This window comes from Ursus maritimus, unplaced genomic scaffold, assembly GCF_017311325.1.
Source record: "Ursus maritimus isolate PB19 unplaced genomic scaffold, ASM1731132v1 scaffold_18, whole genome shotgun sequence".
NCBI lineage: Eukaryota > Metazoa > Chordata > Mammalia > Carnivora > Ursidae > Ursus > Ursus maritimus.
The window spans coordinates 4592423-4612535 of record NW_024424230.1 but is presented as its reverse complement, the minus strand read 5'-3'; the positions used below and the strand labels follow the sequence as shown (position 1 = coordinate 4612535).

The 20113-nt window shown below is 45.1% G+C and overlaps 1 protein-coding gene and 1 long non-coding RNA gene across 4 annotated transcripts in view; both read right to left on the bottom strand.

The window, feature by feature from the left end:
* LOC103658413 (cytochrome b5) overlaps positions 1-18636 on the bottom strand; it is a 36886-nt gene extending 18250 nt beyond the window's left edge. The window contains exon 1 of one of the 3 annotated variants that reach the window (XR_567154.2): positions 18354-18635. Coding sequence is in view for 2 of the 3 variants with exons in the window: in XM_008685894.2 (XP_008684116.1) it covers positions 18354-18482 (129 nt within the window). In the remaining variant the exon portion in view is untranslated. Of the gene's footprint in view, positions 1-18353 lie in introns of all 3 variants that reach the window. The other 2 variants (XM_008685894.2, XM_008685895.2) reach the window with 2 other exon arrangements.
* On the bottom strand, positions 7094-13693 carry LOC103658412. Its single transcript, XR_567153.2, has 5 exons — positions 13498-13693; positions 12260-12285; positions 11703-11745; positions 9374-9447; positions 7094-8076 (listed from the first exon to the last, which is right to left on the bottom strand). It is a non-coding gene; the product is annotated as an uncharacterized LOC103658412 (long non-coding RNA).
* Positions 18637-20113: the final 1477 nt, after the last annotated feature.

Sequence of the window (20113 nt, the reverse complement as noted above, 5' to 3'; positions counted from 1 at the left end):
AATAAATTCTTATTAGGAAGGCAATAATCTTTTTTATTTTAAAGGAATTTTTTCTTTTTACTTTTTTCCTCAAGAGTACTTTTTTAAAATTTGAATTTCCACTGTTATCACATGTGATAGCAACATTTTTAGAAATAGCTTAATATTTTTCAAATGAGTAGATTATTATTAGTCATCTTTTTGTTGATAAATACAATTAAGCTACAAAGATCTGTTATATCCTTACTATGCCATAATGTGATTTGTGAAATTTTTTTTTTTTAGTTTTTATTTAAATTCTAGTTGGTTAGCATACAGTGTAATATTAATTTCAGGAGTACAATACAGTGATTCAACAGGTCCACACAACAGGGAGGCCTATCACAAGTGCCCTCCTTAGTCCCTATCACCTATTTAACCCTTGCTCCCACCCACCTCCCCTAAGAAGGGAATAATCTTAATGAGAAAGAAAATGTAAAATCGAAGTCACTCTAGATTCAAATGCAGCCTGCAACTACTATTACTTCAGAAGCTAATTACTGAGTGAAAATTATCTCCAGGGCCGCTCTGCTTCCCTCCTGTTTGCTTCCGTGACTGCTACAGTTCCTTGGGTTCTCCACCCAGAAAATAAAGATGGGTACAAATTATATTTTTGCAATTATTTGTGCTAGTTGTATTCCCCTTTAACATAAACAACTTCATAAATGAGACAGTCTTAGGCTTGATATAGAATAACAGTTTTGCTTAGTTTTTGACCTTCAGTCCTAGAATTCTTCTATTTTAGTGACTCTGGAAAAACAAATTGTAAAACTTCAAAGTCAAACGTTAGGTATTGTTCCCCTGACAGGAAAGCCTTGCGTTCTTGTAAATAGGACCTGAGAGGGCGTCTCATGGAGTTCTTGGCTCCAGCCACCAAACTGTCCCTCTTCTCCCCAACTCCTCTCCCATCCTTACTCGTCTGCTGCTAGAATGTTCATCCTCGGATATTGATCGTTTCATGTCTCCCACTCAAAAATCGACAGTGGTGAATTTCCGCATGCCAATCAAATGCCTCCTGAATATCTCAACAAAGAAAGCCTCAACATCTGCAGAGCACAGGGGGTGCCCTCAGCGGCACAAGCAGGTCAGTGACGGCAAAGGCTGCTCACTGCTCATTGTGCTCTCCTCCCCCCAACAACATTTAAATTTTTAGCTAGGAAACAGCTATGTGGAATAGAGATTTTCCCAGCCTCCCTTTCAGCCATATGATTAAATTCTGGCTAACAGAATGGAAGTGAAGGGTCGGAAGAACTTTCTAGAAGTCTTCCCTTTAGAATGGTGTGCCCCTTTTGCCCTTTCTCTTCATGCTGCTTTCTGGAATGGGGATGGTGCCTCTGAACAGAAGGATGAGGACCAGACCCTAGGGATGGCGCAGAAGTAAACTAGAAGTATAGTGCCCTGAGTTCCTGATGGAACACAGCCAGCACACCAGGCTTGGACTACCGGGCTTGTTTCTTTATGACAGACAAAGAAACTTCTTTAAGCACAGTTATTTGGAGTTCTTCTGAGGTTAACTCTAATCACTACACCCATCATTTTATCAATACCATGCGCCAGGCACTACAGTCCTAAAACACTTAAAAGATGTGAATAAACATTATTCCTAGTGTCAAGAAACTTAAAACCGTATTAGGACAATGGTCTTCACGTACATTAAACAACTAGAGTAATACGAAAGGATTAACAATATTAATTGTTGACTGACAGAGAAGTCTAGAAAGGCAGGGGCTATGAAAAGATTACCTAGGCCTCTTCGGGAGAGTTAGAATCGGGGTAAAGAGCAGATAAAGATGCACAGGCGCAAGAAGGGTATGAGCACCAGGGAAGGCTTGCTGACTGAGATGCGCGTGAGTAATTAGTGCAGAGGGAAGTCTGAGCAAAGCAAAATGCTAAGACTGTGCAATGGCTCATTTTATGTGTCAGCCTGACTGGGCCCAGGGAGGCCCAGAGTAAACACTATTTCGGGTGTTTCTGGATGACATGAGCATTCGTATCAGCGGACTCAGTAGAGCAGACTGCCTTCCCGCCAATCCACGGAGGGCTTGGGTAGAACAGAAAACAGAGGAAGAAGGAATCTGCCCCCTTCTCCCGCCTCACTGATTGTGCTGGGACAGGTCATCTTATCTTGGGCCCTCAGACTTGAGCCTTTCCAGGCTCCCATTTCCCCTCAACCCATCACAGGCTCCAGCCTTAGTCATAAACCACTCTCAGCTTCCTGAAGTCCTGCTGTCCTCCACCTCATTCGTGAGCCTGGCATCAAAAGCATCAAACTGAGCTGACAGAATGTCAGAGTCTGAAAGAATCTTCAGCGACTCAACATCCTCAAGTTCACAGATGGAGAAACTGGAACCCAGAGAAATTAAGCCCAACTTCACACTGACAGTTCACGGAGGAGGCAGGACCAGAATCCTGGTGTCCGACTTGTAGTTCAGCCTCCCCTCTTTGAACAGGCAAATTAAATGACCATGTTTATGTTTCTGGTCAGAGTAACTTTGGATAAGATGCCCTAAAAATAAAGTTCCTCCGTAAATTTGTTTGGAGATTTAGGGGAAAATCTCTCTCACTTTTTCTAGGTCCCAAGAGATTTTGTCATCTGCCTTGACTTCTTGGGTCTTGCCAACTAAGAAAGAGTCTAAGGAAACACACACACACACACACACACACACACACACACACACACACACACTTCTATTGCAGGGTTTTATCCGGCTACGAGGTTATCCGTATAAAAAACCCAGAAGGGTATGCGAAACTACACTACAGTATTGCAACGTGTCAGGTCAAAGTCATTTCCTCCGTTTAAACAAGCAGAACAAAGGACAACAAAAAAACCCCTTTCCACTTAAATGTAATGTTATGTGGACCCAAAGTCCACCAGTTCTAAAGTTTTAAATAGGATCTTTCAAACCAAACACTTAACACTGCCAAAAAAAGGTCAAGCAAACATACTGTCCATAAACAATGACTAAGCAAAAAAAAATTTTTTTAAGAGATTATCTGCAATAGTTAAGCCAAAAATTAAAACAATTCAAAGGAGTGTGGAACATAAACAATTTATACAAGATTTAGAAAAAAAGAAACAAGACAGCCCAACCATATGTTTTCTATAATTTCCAGACACTTTTTTCTGCACTGCCTACGGCTTTGCATGCGCGCTCTCACTGTACCCTCAAAGCTCAGGGACCAGAGGCTCACCAGCAGCATCTGAATTACTTCTCCTTGTTTCCCTTGAAGATCATGGGAGGAAACTTACAACGAGGACTATCTATGCATTTTTGCCGCTGGCTTGAGAGCCGTCCACTCACTCACACCTCTGCTAAGTGCCACGCCAAGCTCTGTTGTTTCCAAGATGGCTAAGTACTGGCCCCATCCTCAGGGAGCTACAGTCCAGTGAGCAACCAGACAGGGAGACATAAAATAGCTAAGCACAGCGAGCACCGGCTACAGGAGCTATAGCACAGCAAGTGGCGGGATCAACTCCCAGGAGAGGGAGGCCAACCAGGGGCCAGGAACGGCACTAAGGGGAGATGCTTGAACTGAGGCATGAAGGGTTCAGCAGCTGTCCCCCAGGTGAACAAGGGAAGGACGGTGGTCTATGCAAAGGAAACACAAGAGGCAGAAACACAAGGGCATCCTGGAGGACTGTCAGGCACTATAAATAACCTGATTTCACAGGTATAAAGATGCATTGCTGGGAGAGGCAATAAGAAAGAAGAATTAAGCACGTATCACCTCCCACCGGCTTTATACGTAACCCTTTCCATTATCACTGATCAAACTGCGAAATTAGACCCCTCCTTAGTCACTGCAAGCCCCCTAACCTTCGTGACCCCTCCCTGGACTCTAACATCTACCTGCTTACACTCCTCAGGTCCCCATGCCATGGTTGGTATTCTAGAAGTTGTGGTCTGTACCCTAGCTGTCCCAGCATCTGTGTGCAGGCAGTACTTTGTAAGCTCAACAAGGTCCAGCTCTAAGCGAAATAAGTCAAGCAGAGAAGGACAATATTCATATGGTTTCACTCATTTATGGAACGTAAGAAGTAGGAAGATCGGTAGGAGAAGAAAGGGAAGAAGAAAGGGGGGTAAACAGAAGGGGGAATGAACCATGAGAGACTATGGACTCTGGGAAACAAACTGAGGGCTTCAGAGGGGAGGAGGGTGGGGGACTGGGATAGGCCCGTGATGGGTAGTAAGGAGGGCACGTATTACATGATGCGCTGGGTGTTATACGCAAGTAATGAATCATGGAACTTTACATCGAAAACTAGGGATGTACTGGATGGTGACTAACATAATAAAAAAATTAAAAAATAAATAAAATAAAAATAGGAAAAAAAAACAAAACCAAACCAAGGTCCAGCTCTGCCACATCTTAGTGAGGTGACCCAGGAAGGTGCTGGATCCTTCTGAGCTTCCATTTCCACATCATAAATGCCTCCCGAGGAGAGAAAACACAAGGAGCAGCATGCCTGGCCTGTAATAGGTATTATAGTAACATCGATTTTGCTCCCTTTCTGCAACACCCCCATCTGCTATCACCACGAGAACCTTGTCCAGAAACTAAACAGTACCGGCCCTCGTGACCTGCTGAAGGCCAAGTCTAGCACCAAACCCAAAAGACGCCCCAGTTCTATCTACCCTGCCCTTTATCTTCAAGAGATTTCTGTGGATTAAATCACATTACTAGGCCTAATTGTGTGAAGCCAAAGAACCCAATGACGAGAGTTAACAGAAACTACGCATTGCAAGGACGACAAACATTGAGAGCGTTCTTGAAGGTCATGGGGATAAGAACAGATACGTGATGCAGCTGTGAGCTGGTGATGACAGAATGCTGTTGAGATTTTCCCTCCTTGAAAAGACAGAAGCAAAATTCTTCTTGGTTATTTTTAGGGTTGAGATAGTAAATGTTTGGCTTAAAATATGCTGTAAGTCAAAGGTAATTTTGCGTTTAATCAGTATGCCCTGGCCAATACTTTTAATTCTACCAAAACTCACCTTCTCTTGTAGATACAATAAAGCAGGTGTGGTAACTACTGACTGAACCATTCCTCTGATCTCCCAAAGGAACGTAAGTCCCGACTCGGAGGTAAGGACCTTGGGGTAGAGCACAGGGTCAGGGACAGGCCTGCTTCTAGGGAAAAGAGCAGGGGACACGGAGGCCAAGAGAGGAGTTAGAAGAGCACACCATTTGCCTCGTGACGCATCTGAACCTGATGTTCCTCAGGAGAATAAGCAAAGCCACCAAGCTTGAGGGCCCCGCGGCAGACGGGCGGTGACCTATGACGCACTGTTAGTCTCCAGTCTGTGATCCACCTTGGGTTAGAATGGCGAAATGACGAGATGACATGGCAGCCTGCATTGACAATGATGGGGAAGGAAAGGAGGCTTGATGGTGGCACCAGTCCGTCTTTTCTCACTTTCTTCCTCAAATCGTAGCCCTATTTTCCCTTTTATATCTAGTGTTGAGACCAACAAATTTGGCTCAAACCTGTATCTGGGGGCAAGACAGAAATAAAATAAGCTGCTGGGAAATTATTCAAGCTAGCCCAACAGCCATTCTGCATCAATTTTCTAATACTTTACACTTAAAAAGTTTTAACTATTCATCGAGTAAACACGTGTTGAGTCCTTTCTGTGCGCCGGCATTGGTCTGGTTGCTGGAAAACATCAGGGAATGAAGCAGGAAATACATCCTCCCGCATATGCTGCAAAAACGTATGCTCCTGCATTCACAGAGGGAGACGAACAAGCACTAAGTTATAGAATAATTATACAGCATGTTAGAAGGTAGCATTCTACAGAAAAAAGAAAAAATAGAGCAGGGTAATGGTGTTAGGGTGCAGGGGGTTGGGGGGACTTCCCTTTAAAGTGGGGGGCAGGGGTCTGGACAAGCCTTACTGAGAAGATGAACAGGTGAGCTATGCAAGTATTTGGGGGAATAAATTCCATTGCAAAGTACTTAAGGTGGGAGACGTCCTGGCATGTTCACAGAAGAACAAGGGCATCAGTATGTCTGAAGCAGGACATGACAGGAAGACGACAGCAGAACGAAATATCAGAGATGGAACTTGGCGCCAAGCGACATGGGACCCTGCAGCCATCAAACAGACTCTGGCTTTAGCCATGAAAGAGAGAGCGAGCCACTGAAGTTATTGTCTGTTTTAACTATATTGAAGTAGTTACAAAAGTTGTAAAAATAGTACAGACCGGTGCCAGGAACCCATCGCCCAGACTTCCCCAACGGAAACGGAAGACATCCTACAGAAGTACAGAGCGTTACCTTGGCATAACCCAGTTCAGGAGACTGACTTTCTCAGGGACACGCACGTGTCTGTCTGGTGTGTCCCGGCCTGCAACACTTTCCCACATGTATGTCACGTACTACAGCTCTATCATGACAAAGGGCTCCCCCACTGCCCATTTAGTCACCCCCAAACCGCTCATCTGTTCCTCAGTCATCTTGCCATTTTGACAACGTCCCATAAATGGAATCGCACTATATGCAATCTTCTAAGATTATCTGTTTTACCTGGCATAGCGCACTTGAGACTCGTTCAGGTTGCCTTGTTCCCTTTTTAGTGCTGAGTCATACTCTACTCTACGCATGTACCAGCCTAACCACTGATGCACTGAAGAACACTTGAGTTGTTCCCAATTTGGGCATATGACACATAAAGCTACTAGCCTACAGCCATTTTGTATCAATTCTCTAATATTTCACAATTATAAACTCTTAATTATCCAATCAATAAATATGGAGTCCTCTCTGTGCACCAGCATTGTTCCGGTTGCTGGGACTTGTGCACAGCTTTCACATGGACACGGTTTTCATCTCTCTAGGACAAATGGCTAGGAGTAGGATTTCTGGCTCATATGGTAAGTGTATACTTAACTCTTTAAAAGCAGGTTGATTTCCAGAGTGTCAGTACCATTCTGTATTCTCACCGGTAATGCATGCCGGAGTCAGTATTTCCACATCCTCGCCAGCATTTGGGTTATCAGTATTAATCACAGCCCCCCCACTATTTTTTTTAAAGATTTATTTATTTATGTCAGAGAGAAGAGAGAGAGAGAGCACATGCACAGGCGGGGGGGAGGAGAAGGACAGAGGGAGACGTAAAGACTCTCAAACAGATTCCACACTGAATGTGGAGCTCCACGTGAGCCAACATGGCTGATCCCATGACCTCGAGATAATGACCGGAGTCTAAATCAAGAGTGGGACACTTAGCCAACTGAGCCACCTAGCACCCCTATCACAGCCATTCTAAGATGTTTGTAGTGTATCTCACTGTGGTTTTAACTTGTATTTCCCTAGTGGCTAATAATGCTGGACATCTTTCCATGTGATTATTTGCTATCCATGTATCTTTTTGGAAGAAATGTGTATTCAAGTCTTTTGCCCATTTTCTGTTGGGATAGTTTCCTTATTGTTGAATTTAGAGAATTCTTTATATATTCTGGATATAAGTCCTTTGTCGGATATGAGATTAGAAAAAAATTTCTACCAGTCAGTGGCTTGTCATTTCATTCCTTTAAGAGGTCTTTTAAAAAACAAATGTTTTTCATTATTATGAAGTCCAATTTATCCATTTGTTTTTATATGGACCACACTTACACTGTCATGTCTAAGAATTCTGCCTAAGTCGCTTCAAAATATTTTACATTTTGTATTTAGATCTATGACCTATATTTAGGTTAATTTTTTTTTAATCAAGTGTGAGGTTTAGGTCAGGGATTTACTTTTCGACTACTGATGTCCAATTGTTCCTGAACTATTTGTTGAAAAGGCTACCCTTCCTTGATTAAATTGTTTCCCCATCTTTGTCAAAAACCAGTTGGAAGTATTTGCACGGGTCTACCTCCATGTTCTCTACTCTGTTCCACTGTCTGTGTGTATGTTTCTCTGCCAGGACCACAATTTTCTTGATTGCTATAGCGATCGTCTAAATCTTAAATCAGGTGGTGTAATTAGTCATGAAAAGGTATATATGGGAAAGCGATATGTTCTGACTTACCTTTTAAAAGGCCACTCTACTCTAGTGAGAGTCTGCTGTCCCAGGCAAGGGACACCAGGCAAGGAGCAATGTTGATCAGACCAGGGAGACAATAGGAGAGGTGGGAAAAATTAGTCAGAATCTGACTCTATTATAAAAGTGGAGCCCACAGAATGTCCTACTGGATTCATGTGGGGTGTGAGGTAAGAGGAGGGTCAGATATGGCCTCAAGTTTCTTGACTTGAGACAGTGGACAGAACTGTCATCAACTGAAGTAGGTAAGTGTGACAATGGGGCCAGTTTTATAAAGGAAAGTCAGCTCAGTTTCTAATATGTTAGGTGTAGGGGGCCTAGCAGACATCTAAGTGGAGATGTGAAGCAGACTGTGGATACAACAATCCCAAGGCTAGGGAAGAGGTCTTTTTGCCCTGGATATAAAAATTTAGAAGCTGCCAGCATATTCAAAGTCACGACATTGAATGAGATGGCCCACAGAAAGTACAAAGCACGGGGCTGGAGGGCACTCCCCCCTTAAGGTCAGAAGGGAGAGAGAGCAGGAGTAGGGAGGTGGGAGAAAAACCAGGAGAGAAGGGCACTGGAAGCCGCATGCAAAAACGGTCTCCAAGAGAGGGGAACATCTGATCATGGGGTGCAGGAAAACCAAGCAGAGAGTTGCAAACGGACCAGCAGCATCACTGCAGACCTGAGCAAGAACGGTTTGGGTAAACTGCTTAAGAGAACAGTGAAGACAAACTGACGGTAGGAGGCTTAACAACTTTCTCAGAGGATTTTTCTCCATAAGGGAGCAGAAAACAAGGAGCGCCAGGAGGGGGAAGTAGAGTAAAGAGGGGCTGCGTGTGAGTGTGTTTTAGGACAGCAGCAGTAAGGGCATGCTTGAACGTGGGCGAGAACCACCCAGTGGGGTGAGGGGTGAGGAGGGGGCTAGTTTGTGCAGAAGGAAGAACAGTAGCTGTTCTTCAGAAGGGACTCTGGGTGAGCAGAAGGAGCGGGATCACTGGCTTTTGGCAGACTGTACTGGAGACCCCAGCCTTTGACTCTCCATTTCTTCTCCTGACTTCCTAGGAGCCTGGCTCAGTGTCATTCTTACAGTCCACACTCTGAGGCTATGTCATAATCTGAACTGTCCTAATAAAGTCTCTCCAGTTTCTAAATGTTAAGTCTTTGGGACAGAATTCCAGGCAAACATCTATGAGCCAAGAAAGGATCATGTCATAATAAAACTAGTAGGTAGCATTTGTGTGGAAAGAGGGGATAAAAAGGAAAAAAGACGGTATAGAGCATGTGTCTGTGCCCCTCCATCAGACTCTCCCCTCCTCCACCCTGAATACTTACTGAGCACTTACTATGTGCCAGGATAGGTAGCAGTGAGTAGGTTGGACAGGGTCCCCGCTGTCTGGTGGGGAAGGCTGCAAGCAGGCAAACAAGAAAAACAGCTGGTATCGAATGAAGTATTAATGAAGAAGCAAAGCAGGACGATGGGACAGAAGCTTCCCCGTCCTGGGAAGAAATACCGAGCTGGGAGCTCAAGAGGGGAGCGATCAAGGGAATACGCATCACGCAGAGGGGGAACTAGTACAAAGGTTATGGCAGGAACACGCCTGACTTGTCTGAGAAACAGAGAGGGCCTGAGCAAGGGGTGGAGGGCAGGGGGATAGTATTACTACCTGCAGTGGGGGCCGGATCATGCACTTATTAAACCAGGACACAGAGATGGGATTTTATTATAAATGCAACAGAAAGCCACTGAAAAGAATTAAGCAGAGAAATGGCAATCTGTTTCCACAAAATAAAGTTTTTTTATTTTCTTCAAGAAGTTACATTCTCTAACAGAATAACAATACACATTCCTCAAACTGAAAACTCACAGCAACTACCAATTTGGTGGAACCAGTGAAATCCTGGAGACTGAGTGAGGTCATGCTCTGAGGAACACTGGACAGAGTCTGGCCAGTACCGCAACCGCGTGGCACATACAATCATAGAGCAGTCAGAAGACAGAGGGAAGCAGCAAGAGAGGGGGGAGACCTTCCGGGGGGGAGGGGTGGGGGGGCTCCCAAGGCTGCAACGTTAAGTGGAGTGGTGATGAGGGCAGACAAGGCAGGGTGTCACGCACAGCTCCGGGGATGAGGACCCACAATCAGCGAGGGGGTGGGAAGGGGCAGGCAGGGATTAGCTGAACCCAAGGAGGGATTTTATCAGAGTAGTAACCTCATCAGATTTCCATTCAGAACAAGCACTCCCAGGGCACTTACTTAAGAAACCTACCCAAATCAGCATTTAACTCTTCTTCTTTTTTTTTTTAAAGATTTTATTTATTTATTTGACAGAGAGAGAGACAGCCAGCGAGAGAGGGAACACAAGCAGAGGGAGTGGGAAAGGAAGGAGCAGGCTCCCAGCAGAGGAGCCTGATGTGGGGCTCGATCCCAGAACGACAGGATCATGCCCTGAGCCGAAGGCAGACGCTCAACGACTGAGCCACCCAGGCACCCCGCATTTAACTCTTCTTAAACAACAGGACACTGATTAAGACCATCCATCTGTGTTAGGAACAGAGTCCTTGAAGACGCCACCAAGACACTCTACTTAAAAAGCCTCCTGTGAGAAACTGGAATGGCTGGTGATCTCCTTCACCTTCTAGAAAGCAACACAGTAAAGTAACAACAGATAGAAAGGCACATTTTTGCCCTTTGACCTTACAAGAATTTTCTTTTTGTTCAAATATTTCCATTTCCAACTTCCCTTTGCTTTCTCCCTGGTTCCTGCAGGGATCTCCAGACATGGGTTGGAAACCTCAAAGCAAATAACAGCAACTATGTACCAAATGGATGGCTCTTGTCTTCTAAAGCTCTCCCAGTTATCCCAGGTCTCATGCCCTGGTCATGGGGTTAGCTGAAGAACATTGGCTGGGGAGTCCTGCCACCTGGAGTTAAATCCTGGCTTTGTCCTCACTGGCCATGCGACTGGAGCAAGTCCCTGACTTCCCCAGCCACAGTTCTCTTACCTTTAATAAGGAGAAGACCACCGCCAACCTAGGAGGATCATTTTGGGGATTAAAAGTACAAATGTGAAGGAGGGCCTTGTGCACAAAAAGCACTCAGCACACCACCTAACACACACTTAATGCCAGTCAACTTTCAGTGAGTGTCCCCTGCTATCACTTTTACCATTAGTCCACTGGGGATCTCTACCAAGGGAGGGAGTACACATGACATTTAGTTGACACTTTCTGAAGATAGAAAGATGGGAAAGCAGGCTGGGTATATTTTGTGTCCCGGGCAATTTTCGACACAGCTGTGCAAAACTCAGCCTACCCATGATAAGCAACAGCAGGCACTGCAAGAAACAGGTAGAAAATAGCCCATTCTAGGCCCTCACTGCCGAGAAGCAGCAGGTTGCCACCCCTAGAAAGCCAGGACAGAAGGCCCTTGACTGGGCCTGGAGCCGTGGATGCCGCCCTCCTCCCACCTCCACCCAGCACCCTGCTCCTCCCAGCAGCAGCACTGGCTCAGGGCCATCCCTCTGGACACGGGGACCTCGTGGGCCTGACCAGAGACACAACCCTGCACGCAAGAATGTGACTTCTCTCTGTCATCCACAGATGTCAGCTCCCACTGACGAGAGATCACTTACCAACAGGCCGCTCAGACCAAATTCTACTCACCCAGAGTGAACTGAGTCCCACATCTTCAATTCACTCTCCTGGTCTAAGACACAAGCAGCCAGTTAATAAATACGTACTTGTAAATAGGTGTTCCCAAGAAAACCAGGTTGAAGGATAACAGGGAAAAGCAGCATACTTTATCAAGACACAGAGAAAGGCCGTGAGGCACTGCTATTTCCATCCTCATTACTCTGTTGCTACCTCAGGCCACTTTCCTGAGTGCTCTAAACAGGACTAGTGCTGGTAATTTTAGGATAAACAAGGTGTTACTTGCTACAGCTGCATTTTTAAGAAAATTTATATGCTAAAGGAGAAAAAAAATGTTTCCGTATGTTGCCCCTGCTGAGAAAAATACACACCCAAATAATTCAGGAGAGGAGGAGGGTAATCAACTAGGTCTCTCAGTTACTAAAGAAAACAAAGCAAAGCACTGAGCAAAGTCTCACTGGAGTGTAAGCCTGGGTTGTGGCCATTAGTACGATCACCATAGGCACTCCGGGAATATGCGTGAAAAGCATGTAACCTCTCACCCAGCAATCCTGCTTATAAAGACTTACCTAAGGAGACGATCACAGGTGGCCAACTGACGAATGAAATGTGCAAAGAAAAAGAGAGGATTGGTTACATAGATTATGACACATCTACCTAACAAGAAAGCAGCCAGGAAGAATACAGTTTACTGAAACAGAATGGTGCCCTCCACGTCTAGGGGGACGGGACAGATTACCAAACAGCATGCAGAGTACTTTATCATTTATGTACAACAAATCCCTGGGCCAGGGTGGTTGTGTGTAAGGCTATCGGGAGGGTGTTCATCGAGACATTCACAGCAGTCACCTCGGGCAGTGGAACTCTGCAAGTTTTGACTTTTCCCTTGCTCTTTTCCATACTACCCAATTCCTTAGAGTCATCATGTGTACTTTTCCCCAAAAGCAATAAAGTTGTATTTTTAGGGTGCCTGGGTGGCTAAGCTGGTGAAGCATCTGCCTTCAGCTCAGGTCATGATCCCAGGGTCCTGGCATCGAGCCCTGTTTTGGGCTCCCTGCTCAGCAGGAAGTCTGCTTCTCCCTCTGCCCCTCCCCATGCTCATGCTGTCTCTCTCTCAAATAAATAAAATCATTAAGAAAAAAAGTAAAGTTGAATTTTTAAAAAGCACCAGAAAAGAGATCTATCCATCATGCACAGCATATATTCCTCAAAAATTGTATTTCAAGCAAATATTTGTATTTTGAACCATTTTTGCTTTAAACATTATAATTTGGTGTGTGTTCCAAATAAATATTGAACCTTCCACACAAAATTTTAACACTTAATTTGTAAGAAAACTTAATCAAAATATTTATATTCTTTTCCAAGTGCTTACACTCATATTGTTCTAATATTCACAAACTTGATAGAGGACAGAATAGTCCCCATTTAAGAATGAAGAAAATGATCTAGAGATTTTACCTGATTCACCTCAAAACAGGTCAAAGATGAAACCCAGTTTACTTAATCCCCATCCAACACTTAGAATGTGTAGTGGGACCTAGGTTGTTCAAACTCCATTATATTAAAAGGTACCCATTACAGGGCGCCTGGGTGGCTCAGTGGGTTAAGCCTCCAACTCTTGATTTCCACTCAGGTCAAGATCCCAGGGGCATGGGATGGAGCCCCCCATGTTGTGTCAGGCTCTGCACTCAGCGGGGAGTCTGCTTGTACCTCTCCCTCTGTGCCTCCCCCAGCTCGTGCACGTGCACATGTTCTCTCTCTTTCTCAAATAAATAAAATCTTTAAAAAAGAAAAGAAAAGGTACCCATTGCTTGTCTTCTATGGTTCTGGAGGACTTTGGGGTTAACAGACACCTGCATTCAGTAGAAATGAGCATTATTTACTCCCTGATATAGCCAAGCTGGCCCGCGGGATCTATTCGCCCTTTCTTTGGAGTTTTCATCCACCTTCGAGATAAACAAAAATCAAAAGTTAACAATCTCAAGTGTTGCTTTTTGTTGTTAGGTTTTAACTGTTTCAAAACGAAGTAGCTCACAAGCAGTCTTGAAACCTCTTCTCAAAAATACCAAAAAGTTACCAAGAAAAAAAATGCAGAAACATAAAAGAGGCCCTGCCCAGGCTCACATTCCTCAAGTAGACTTGTGGCCGTGTCACCTGTTTACCTAAGACACCTGAGCCACATTTACCCCTAAGGATCCCTTTACATTTTCAAACTCCCACAGATTTCATTATTTTCTAAAGTTTTATTTACCAAACTATGTATGTGAAATAATAATAACATTCCTACTTTACATATATCAAAGACATATGTGCAACCACAGCTCTCTAGTAGTATCAGTTCAGAGTATTATCAAACTTCCTTGAAAAAAGCAAAGGCACTTAGGATTTTAGCCCTAAATATGTCACCCCACATCAAAGGTAAAGATATATGGTCCTCTGTGTTTTTCAGAATTAAGGACACGAGTTTCAAGCATCGACTCTCTTCCTGGGTCCAGGCGAACTGAGGTTCCCCAGGATCGGAGCCACTGGTTTCTGCAAAGTAGGCAGCTATGTTCAAGGAAAATAACAAAAAGTAAGTCCCTGCATCAAACTTGCTATTATGAACGCAAAGTCTCTGAAGGCAAAAAAAGAGCCAGGAGCCGACAGCTTTGTGAAGCAGAATGATGTTAAAGGATATCTGAAACACAGGTACAGAGCATCAGAATCCCAGGACAACCAGGAAATGTTCTACAGAAACAAGGAAGGGGCAACTTGACACAAAGGCATTCTCATCTCTCACATTTTTTAGGAAGATGTCAATTTCATAAATCAAACATCTATTGACTGGAACGGAAATCAAGTTAATATAACTTCATCAGTTATAAGACGCTTTCTCCTTGCTTCCCACAGCTCTTAAAAACTGAATACACACTACTGCCCAAATCACAGAAAGGGAAAAGCAAACCATTTTTTTTCCCTCCCAGCCACAAATGCCTACGTTTCCGTTTCAAGTAACTGTCCCTCAAAGTTCTACAGTCATTAGCCCTGCTAATAATATAATCGGGTAAGACAAAACCACACTTCATGAAAATAAATTAAAAAACTAGAACTCAGGACTGGAAAAAAAAAATCTACTCCAAAAAATGCAGGCAACAAAGCTTAAAATCCTGTAGGTCAACATCAGATAGTAACTGAACACCTGCTGGTACTTAGCTTGCCATTAATAATGAGCCAGCCTGCCCTCTCAGGTGTCTACCCTCCTCTTGAACAAACCAGTTTTTAAAGGCCATTATTTTTAAGAGATAGAGCTCGTTGCACAACTTAGAAATTTCACCTCTGCTCTTGACTGGAAGGATATAATTTATATAATCCTATCTCATTTCAACATCACCTGTCAGATTTACACCTTTACCTAAAATCTCCTATTAACACTCAGCTACATACGATACTACAGAAAACAAGCCACCAGCCAACCCTGCCCCAAACTAGAAGTTTGCATTTACCCACGTGTCTGGTATTGTGTTGTGTTTAACCAGCATTATTTTAATTCTTATAATAACCCTGTGAAGTACACTATCATCCTCCCATTTTACCTTAAAATAAGGTATCTGAGACATAGAGTGTAGATAGATGAGTACCCCCTTCCACCCATCACACTATACATTTTCTCAACATGAATGCAGACGTGCATATGAACGTATAATATCCTCAAAGGAAAAAATACTCCACCATGAAAAGTCTTGTTGTCCATACGGACGGGTGAATTCATAGTAGAGGGAGATCTAGAGCCCATAAGGATTGAAAGTTCACTTTAGAGGAAGGAAGCCCCCCACTCCAAAAGAAAAAAGAAATACCTTTCATACTTAAGTCAGGAAAAGCAGAACATTCTTTAGTTAACATGCAACAGTTTCATGAAATCCTGGAGCTTTTAAAATGATGGAAGAAAGCAGCAAGGCAGGAAGGAAGAGACAGATACCCTGGGTCCCTTTCTCTGTTTCAAAAGAAGCTATGAGATAAACAGCACTGGCAGAACAGAGTCATGGAAACAGGAGGGATCTAGGAAGAATTACACCTGGCAGAGTGGGCTGACTGCAGAAGCTGAGAGGATTTGTGTTTAAGATGCAGGAAACCACGGTAAGGGATCCTAGGATGGGGTGTTACCCCAGAGAGGCCTGCCCTCCAGCCAGTGGGTCCAACTGCAAAATGTCAGCCACCTCACTCTGCTACCTTAATCAAGACCCCGCTCTGTGCACCCGTGTTGTCCTTCCCACCCTGCCACTGTGGACTTCAGGTCCTCTTTACAGAGCTCCTGCCCGAGGCCTCCCGCAGCCCTCCGGGGTGTGCTCCCAGCTGAAGGAGACTCAGCGGACCCCTGCACAGCACTGTTTCCTGTGCTAGTCCTGCTTCCTCCAACGGATGCTTCTGGGAACATAAATGATGTGTTTTCCTCTCAGGTTGTCATCTACTGAGGGAGACACACCTGAAACAGTTCAGAAGATACTGAACTTCCTGATCAAAAGGAAGGGCATGATGACCAGAGAGCAGTGGTGCCCCAAACTCAAGTCACAGGCAGGCTTCTACAGGGGGCATTTTACCAGGTATCAATTGAGAAAAGGAACAGGGACCACTATAAACTTTTTATTTCACTATAAATAGTTCTTAGTTATCTCGCTGTGTTAGTTATCAAATATTAATGACAAGCTCATTTCACTGCATTTTACCTATACCTACACATTCTCCTCAAGCTACTTTCAGAGTATGGAATACAATAAAATAAAGGAATTGGCCCTCAGCTAATTTACCCACCCAACAGCTTGTTTGCATCCCTTAAACAATTTTACTCAGAAAATTTTGTGCAATTCTCTTTCTTGCCTCATAAGAATGAAATGTAAGTAGTTTAAAATTTAATCTTCTCTTCCTTATTATCTCCTTCTGAGAAATTTACCCTTAGAAGTTATGCAAAATACATTTTTAGGACAGTGATTCTCTACTAGGAGTGATTTGTGGACACCTGGCAATATCTGGAGACACTGTGACTGTCACCGTTGGGGAGCAAGTGCTGACATCTGGTGGGGCAGAGGCCAGGGCAGCCACCTGTACAACACAATGTATAGAACAGAACCCACAAGAAAGGGAAAAAAAATGCTTCATAAAATATCCTATTATTCTTTCATAAATGCTGTTCTTTTTTACAGATAGAAACAAAGAAAGCACACACTGAATCTTAAAATTCTAGAATTACACCTACCATGGGAAAGGAAGAAGGAACAGTTGAAAGCAGACCTTTGGCATCAGCTAGCCCTGATGTTATGATGCAGGGTTTCGAACTCGCCTGTGGCTCCCTAGAAGGGACAGATCAGGTATGCTTCCCTACTATAAATCACTCCTAAATCGGAACACTATTTTATCTTCTGGCACAACACCGAATGACAATTTAGGAGTAAAATATCTTATTAATAAGCATCAGCTTCAACTTTTTTAAAACACAGTTTAAAAAAGTTCTCTGCAAAAGTCTCTCGATGTAAATGGTGATTCAGCTAATACCAGGCTTTTATTTTCATTCCTCCGCCAACTATTTAAAAAAATTCCCATCACTAAACATTCTCATTTGTTTGGAGGAGGGGCGCCAAGCTGGCTAAGTGTTGCATTCAGATTTATGATTCAAACTCACCCACAGTGATAAAATACAGAGGTAGCAAAGAAAAGCACCTTAGAATTTGCTGCAAAAATTATAACCTAATGCAAAGAATCTTATCAAAGGAATGTTTTCCTTTAAGTTAGGCAAAGTTAGTTTACAACTTCCAAAGCTAAGGATCGAGTCCTACTGGCAGTTCTCACTACCTAACCTTCCTCCTTCCTACTTCATCAAAGCGTCGCACAGGCGGCGGGGTTAATTTCCTAGTCCCAAGAGTCCAGCACTGTACCTCGCCGTGAAGTCCTTATTGGATGCAGTTAACAATCACGGCGCTCCTTGCTAGTGAACAGGGTGCGCGTGGATGGTGGGGGTGGGCCCTGGGTGCCGGGGAGACCGGGTGGGGACCACACCCCGACCTCGGAACTCAGGGTCTTCTCTTGTGGGATCCCACAGTTCTCAGGGCGGGTGGTCTGCAACCGGCTTGAACTGGGAATCCACTCCCGGAATAACAGAAATGGGAAGATCCGAGTCTTTGATGGAGCCCCCTCTTTATGTAAACTCATAAAGGGTACTTTCAAAATCCTTCCGCAGCAGCGCCCTCTCCCAGGAAGGCAGCCCCAGACGCGATCTTGCTTCCCACTAAGCGCTAAGTGGTGCTCTGCTACGCGCCCGCGGAGGGAGGCAGCTTCTGCCGGATGCCAGCACGCCGCGGGCTGCTAAAATGGCTCGCCCAGCAGCAACGCCGGCTGACGCGCCTCGGGACGCTCCCAGGTGTGCAGGCACAGGTGTGCAGACTGCGGGGCCGCGCTCCCAGGCGTGCAGAGCTAGGTGCGTCTACTCAGGTGTCTAGATTCAGGGGGCGCCTGAACATAAGCACAGGTATGCAAACACAGAGGTGCAGACGGGAGGAACGCTCTCAGGTGTGCACGCACGGGCGAGCGCATTCCACACAATCGCACACTTCAACCCCGCCGCGGTGCGAACGACAGACAGCTCGCCGCACGGAAACCCCAAACCCCAGCCAGCGTCACGTCTCTCCAACTCACCTCCTCCAAGAACTCGGTCAAATCGTACACCTTGTGGTGCAGAATCAACCAGGTACTCTTGCTGTGGTTGTGCTTCTGGATCTCTTCCAGGGTGTAGTACTTGACAGTCTGGTCCGACTGCTCGGCCATTTCGGAACGCGGCGAGCCTCAAGCCGTGCACACACCAGCCGAGTCGGGAGAAGCGGAGCGCGCGCCTCAGCTAGCTGGGCCCGGGACATTCCGGGGGCTCCGGCCCCGCGCCCAGAGCAGGGCGGCCCGCGCCGCGGAGGGGGCGGTGGCACACGGCCTCCGATGACTGGACAGGACGTCTGTCACTCAAGGGGCCCGCCCTCGGCCGACACCGTCCGCCAACCCCAGCGCGCCCCCGCCCAGCGCGCGGGCGTCGACTGGCTGCAGAAGGTGCCCTTCAGGAGCACGGTGGTTGGAGCGCGCGGAGGGCGAAGCGAGCTGGGGCGGGCGGCGGGGCGGGGCTTCCCTTGCGTCTGCGCAGAAGGCTGCAGGGCAGGGGGGTAAAGGGCACCCGGCGTAGGGTACCCCCGTAGAGCCGCGCTGCGGCGGTACAAGTAGGGTCCGCAGGGGACCAGCGGCCGCACTTCACCTTCGCCGCGATTTCGCAATCAGATCAGAACAGCCAGCCCTGGATGTCACTGTGTAACCAAGTCGCTCCGCTGCGAGTCTGTTAACTATTAAACTGTTAACGTGATGGGACAGTCCCGAGCCTGGGGGACTTAAAACACGCAGTGCCATCACTCTGCTTCAGTGAAACAGTGTGCTGCCCAGAATCGTCACTCAGTAATTTTGCTCGACACTCCCCCCTCCCCAGGCGTGCCCAATTCTCACAGGGGAAAAAAAAAACGGAAATACCTGTTTTGTACAAAGCAAAAACGTCATTACTCCTCAAGCTCTGAAGTACTCCGCTGTTGACACTGACTAGACGAGTACTTGACTTGAGACTTTTTCTCTTTTCAAATGTTTACATTTAGTGTTATAACGTTCCTATATATTTCAAAAATAGTAAAGCAGATTATCCTACTTCCCTAAACAGTTCTCAGAACTGCTGAATCTTCCCATGACTTCTAGCAGAGCAGTCTCTTGAGATGATGGCTATAGCTATAATCCAACATCAATACTGTTCCAGATTTCGGTCCCAGTTCCAACTCCAGAAATGGTTAAAAACAAAACTTTGGCACTAGTGATCTGGATCCTGCCCCTGGTTTAATGACTTATCAGAGATGGGTAACTATGAGCTAGTCAATTACCTGTTCTAGGCCACTGTTTATAATATGCTTAGTACAAGGTCTGGCACATAGACAGCATTCAATAGATTTTAGCTAGTGCTGCTATTATTATTCTACAAGGCTTCCTTATTCTAAAACACAGGTATGAGGAAACACCCTATCTGGCAGGTGCTCCAAGGTGAAGTAAATCTAGGCAAATTTGGAAACAAACCAACCTGAGAAATTAAAGAACACAAATATTTACAAACTCCTCCTGACTGCCCCTCCAGAAAAGACATTTTTATAAATATTGAGAAAGCCAACTCCACTCCTAAAGTTCCTCAGGTAAAAATATACTGTAAAAAGCACTCGGTTTCTTTTCCATTATAAGGCAAAAGTAAGCAAATATTACATTCTTTATTCATTTTCTGTCACTCATTCATAAGATGTGCTTGAACATCCTTTTCCTGCCCATTGATAGTTAAATTCTCCATTATATAGATATAACCATGGAGAACTGGTTCCCTCAAACAAATGGGCACT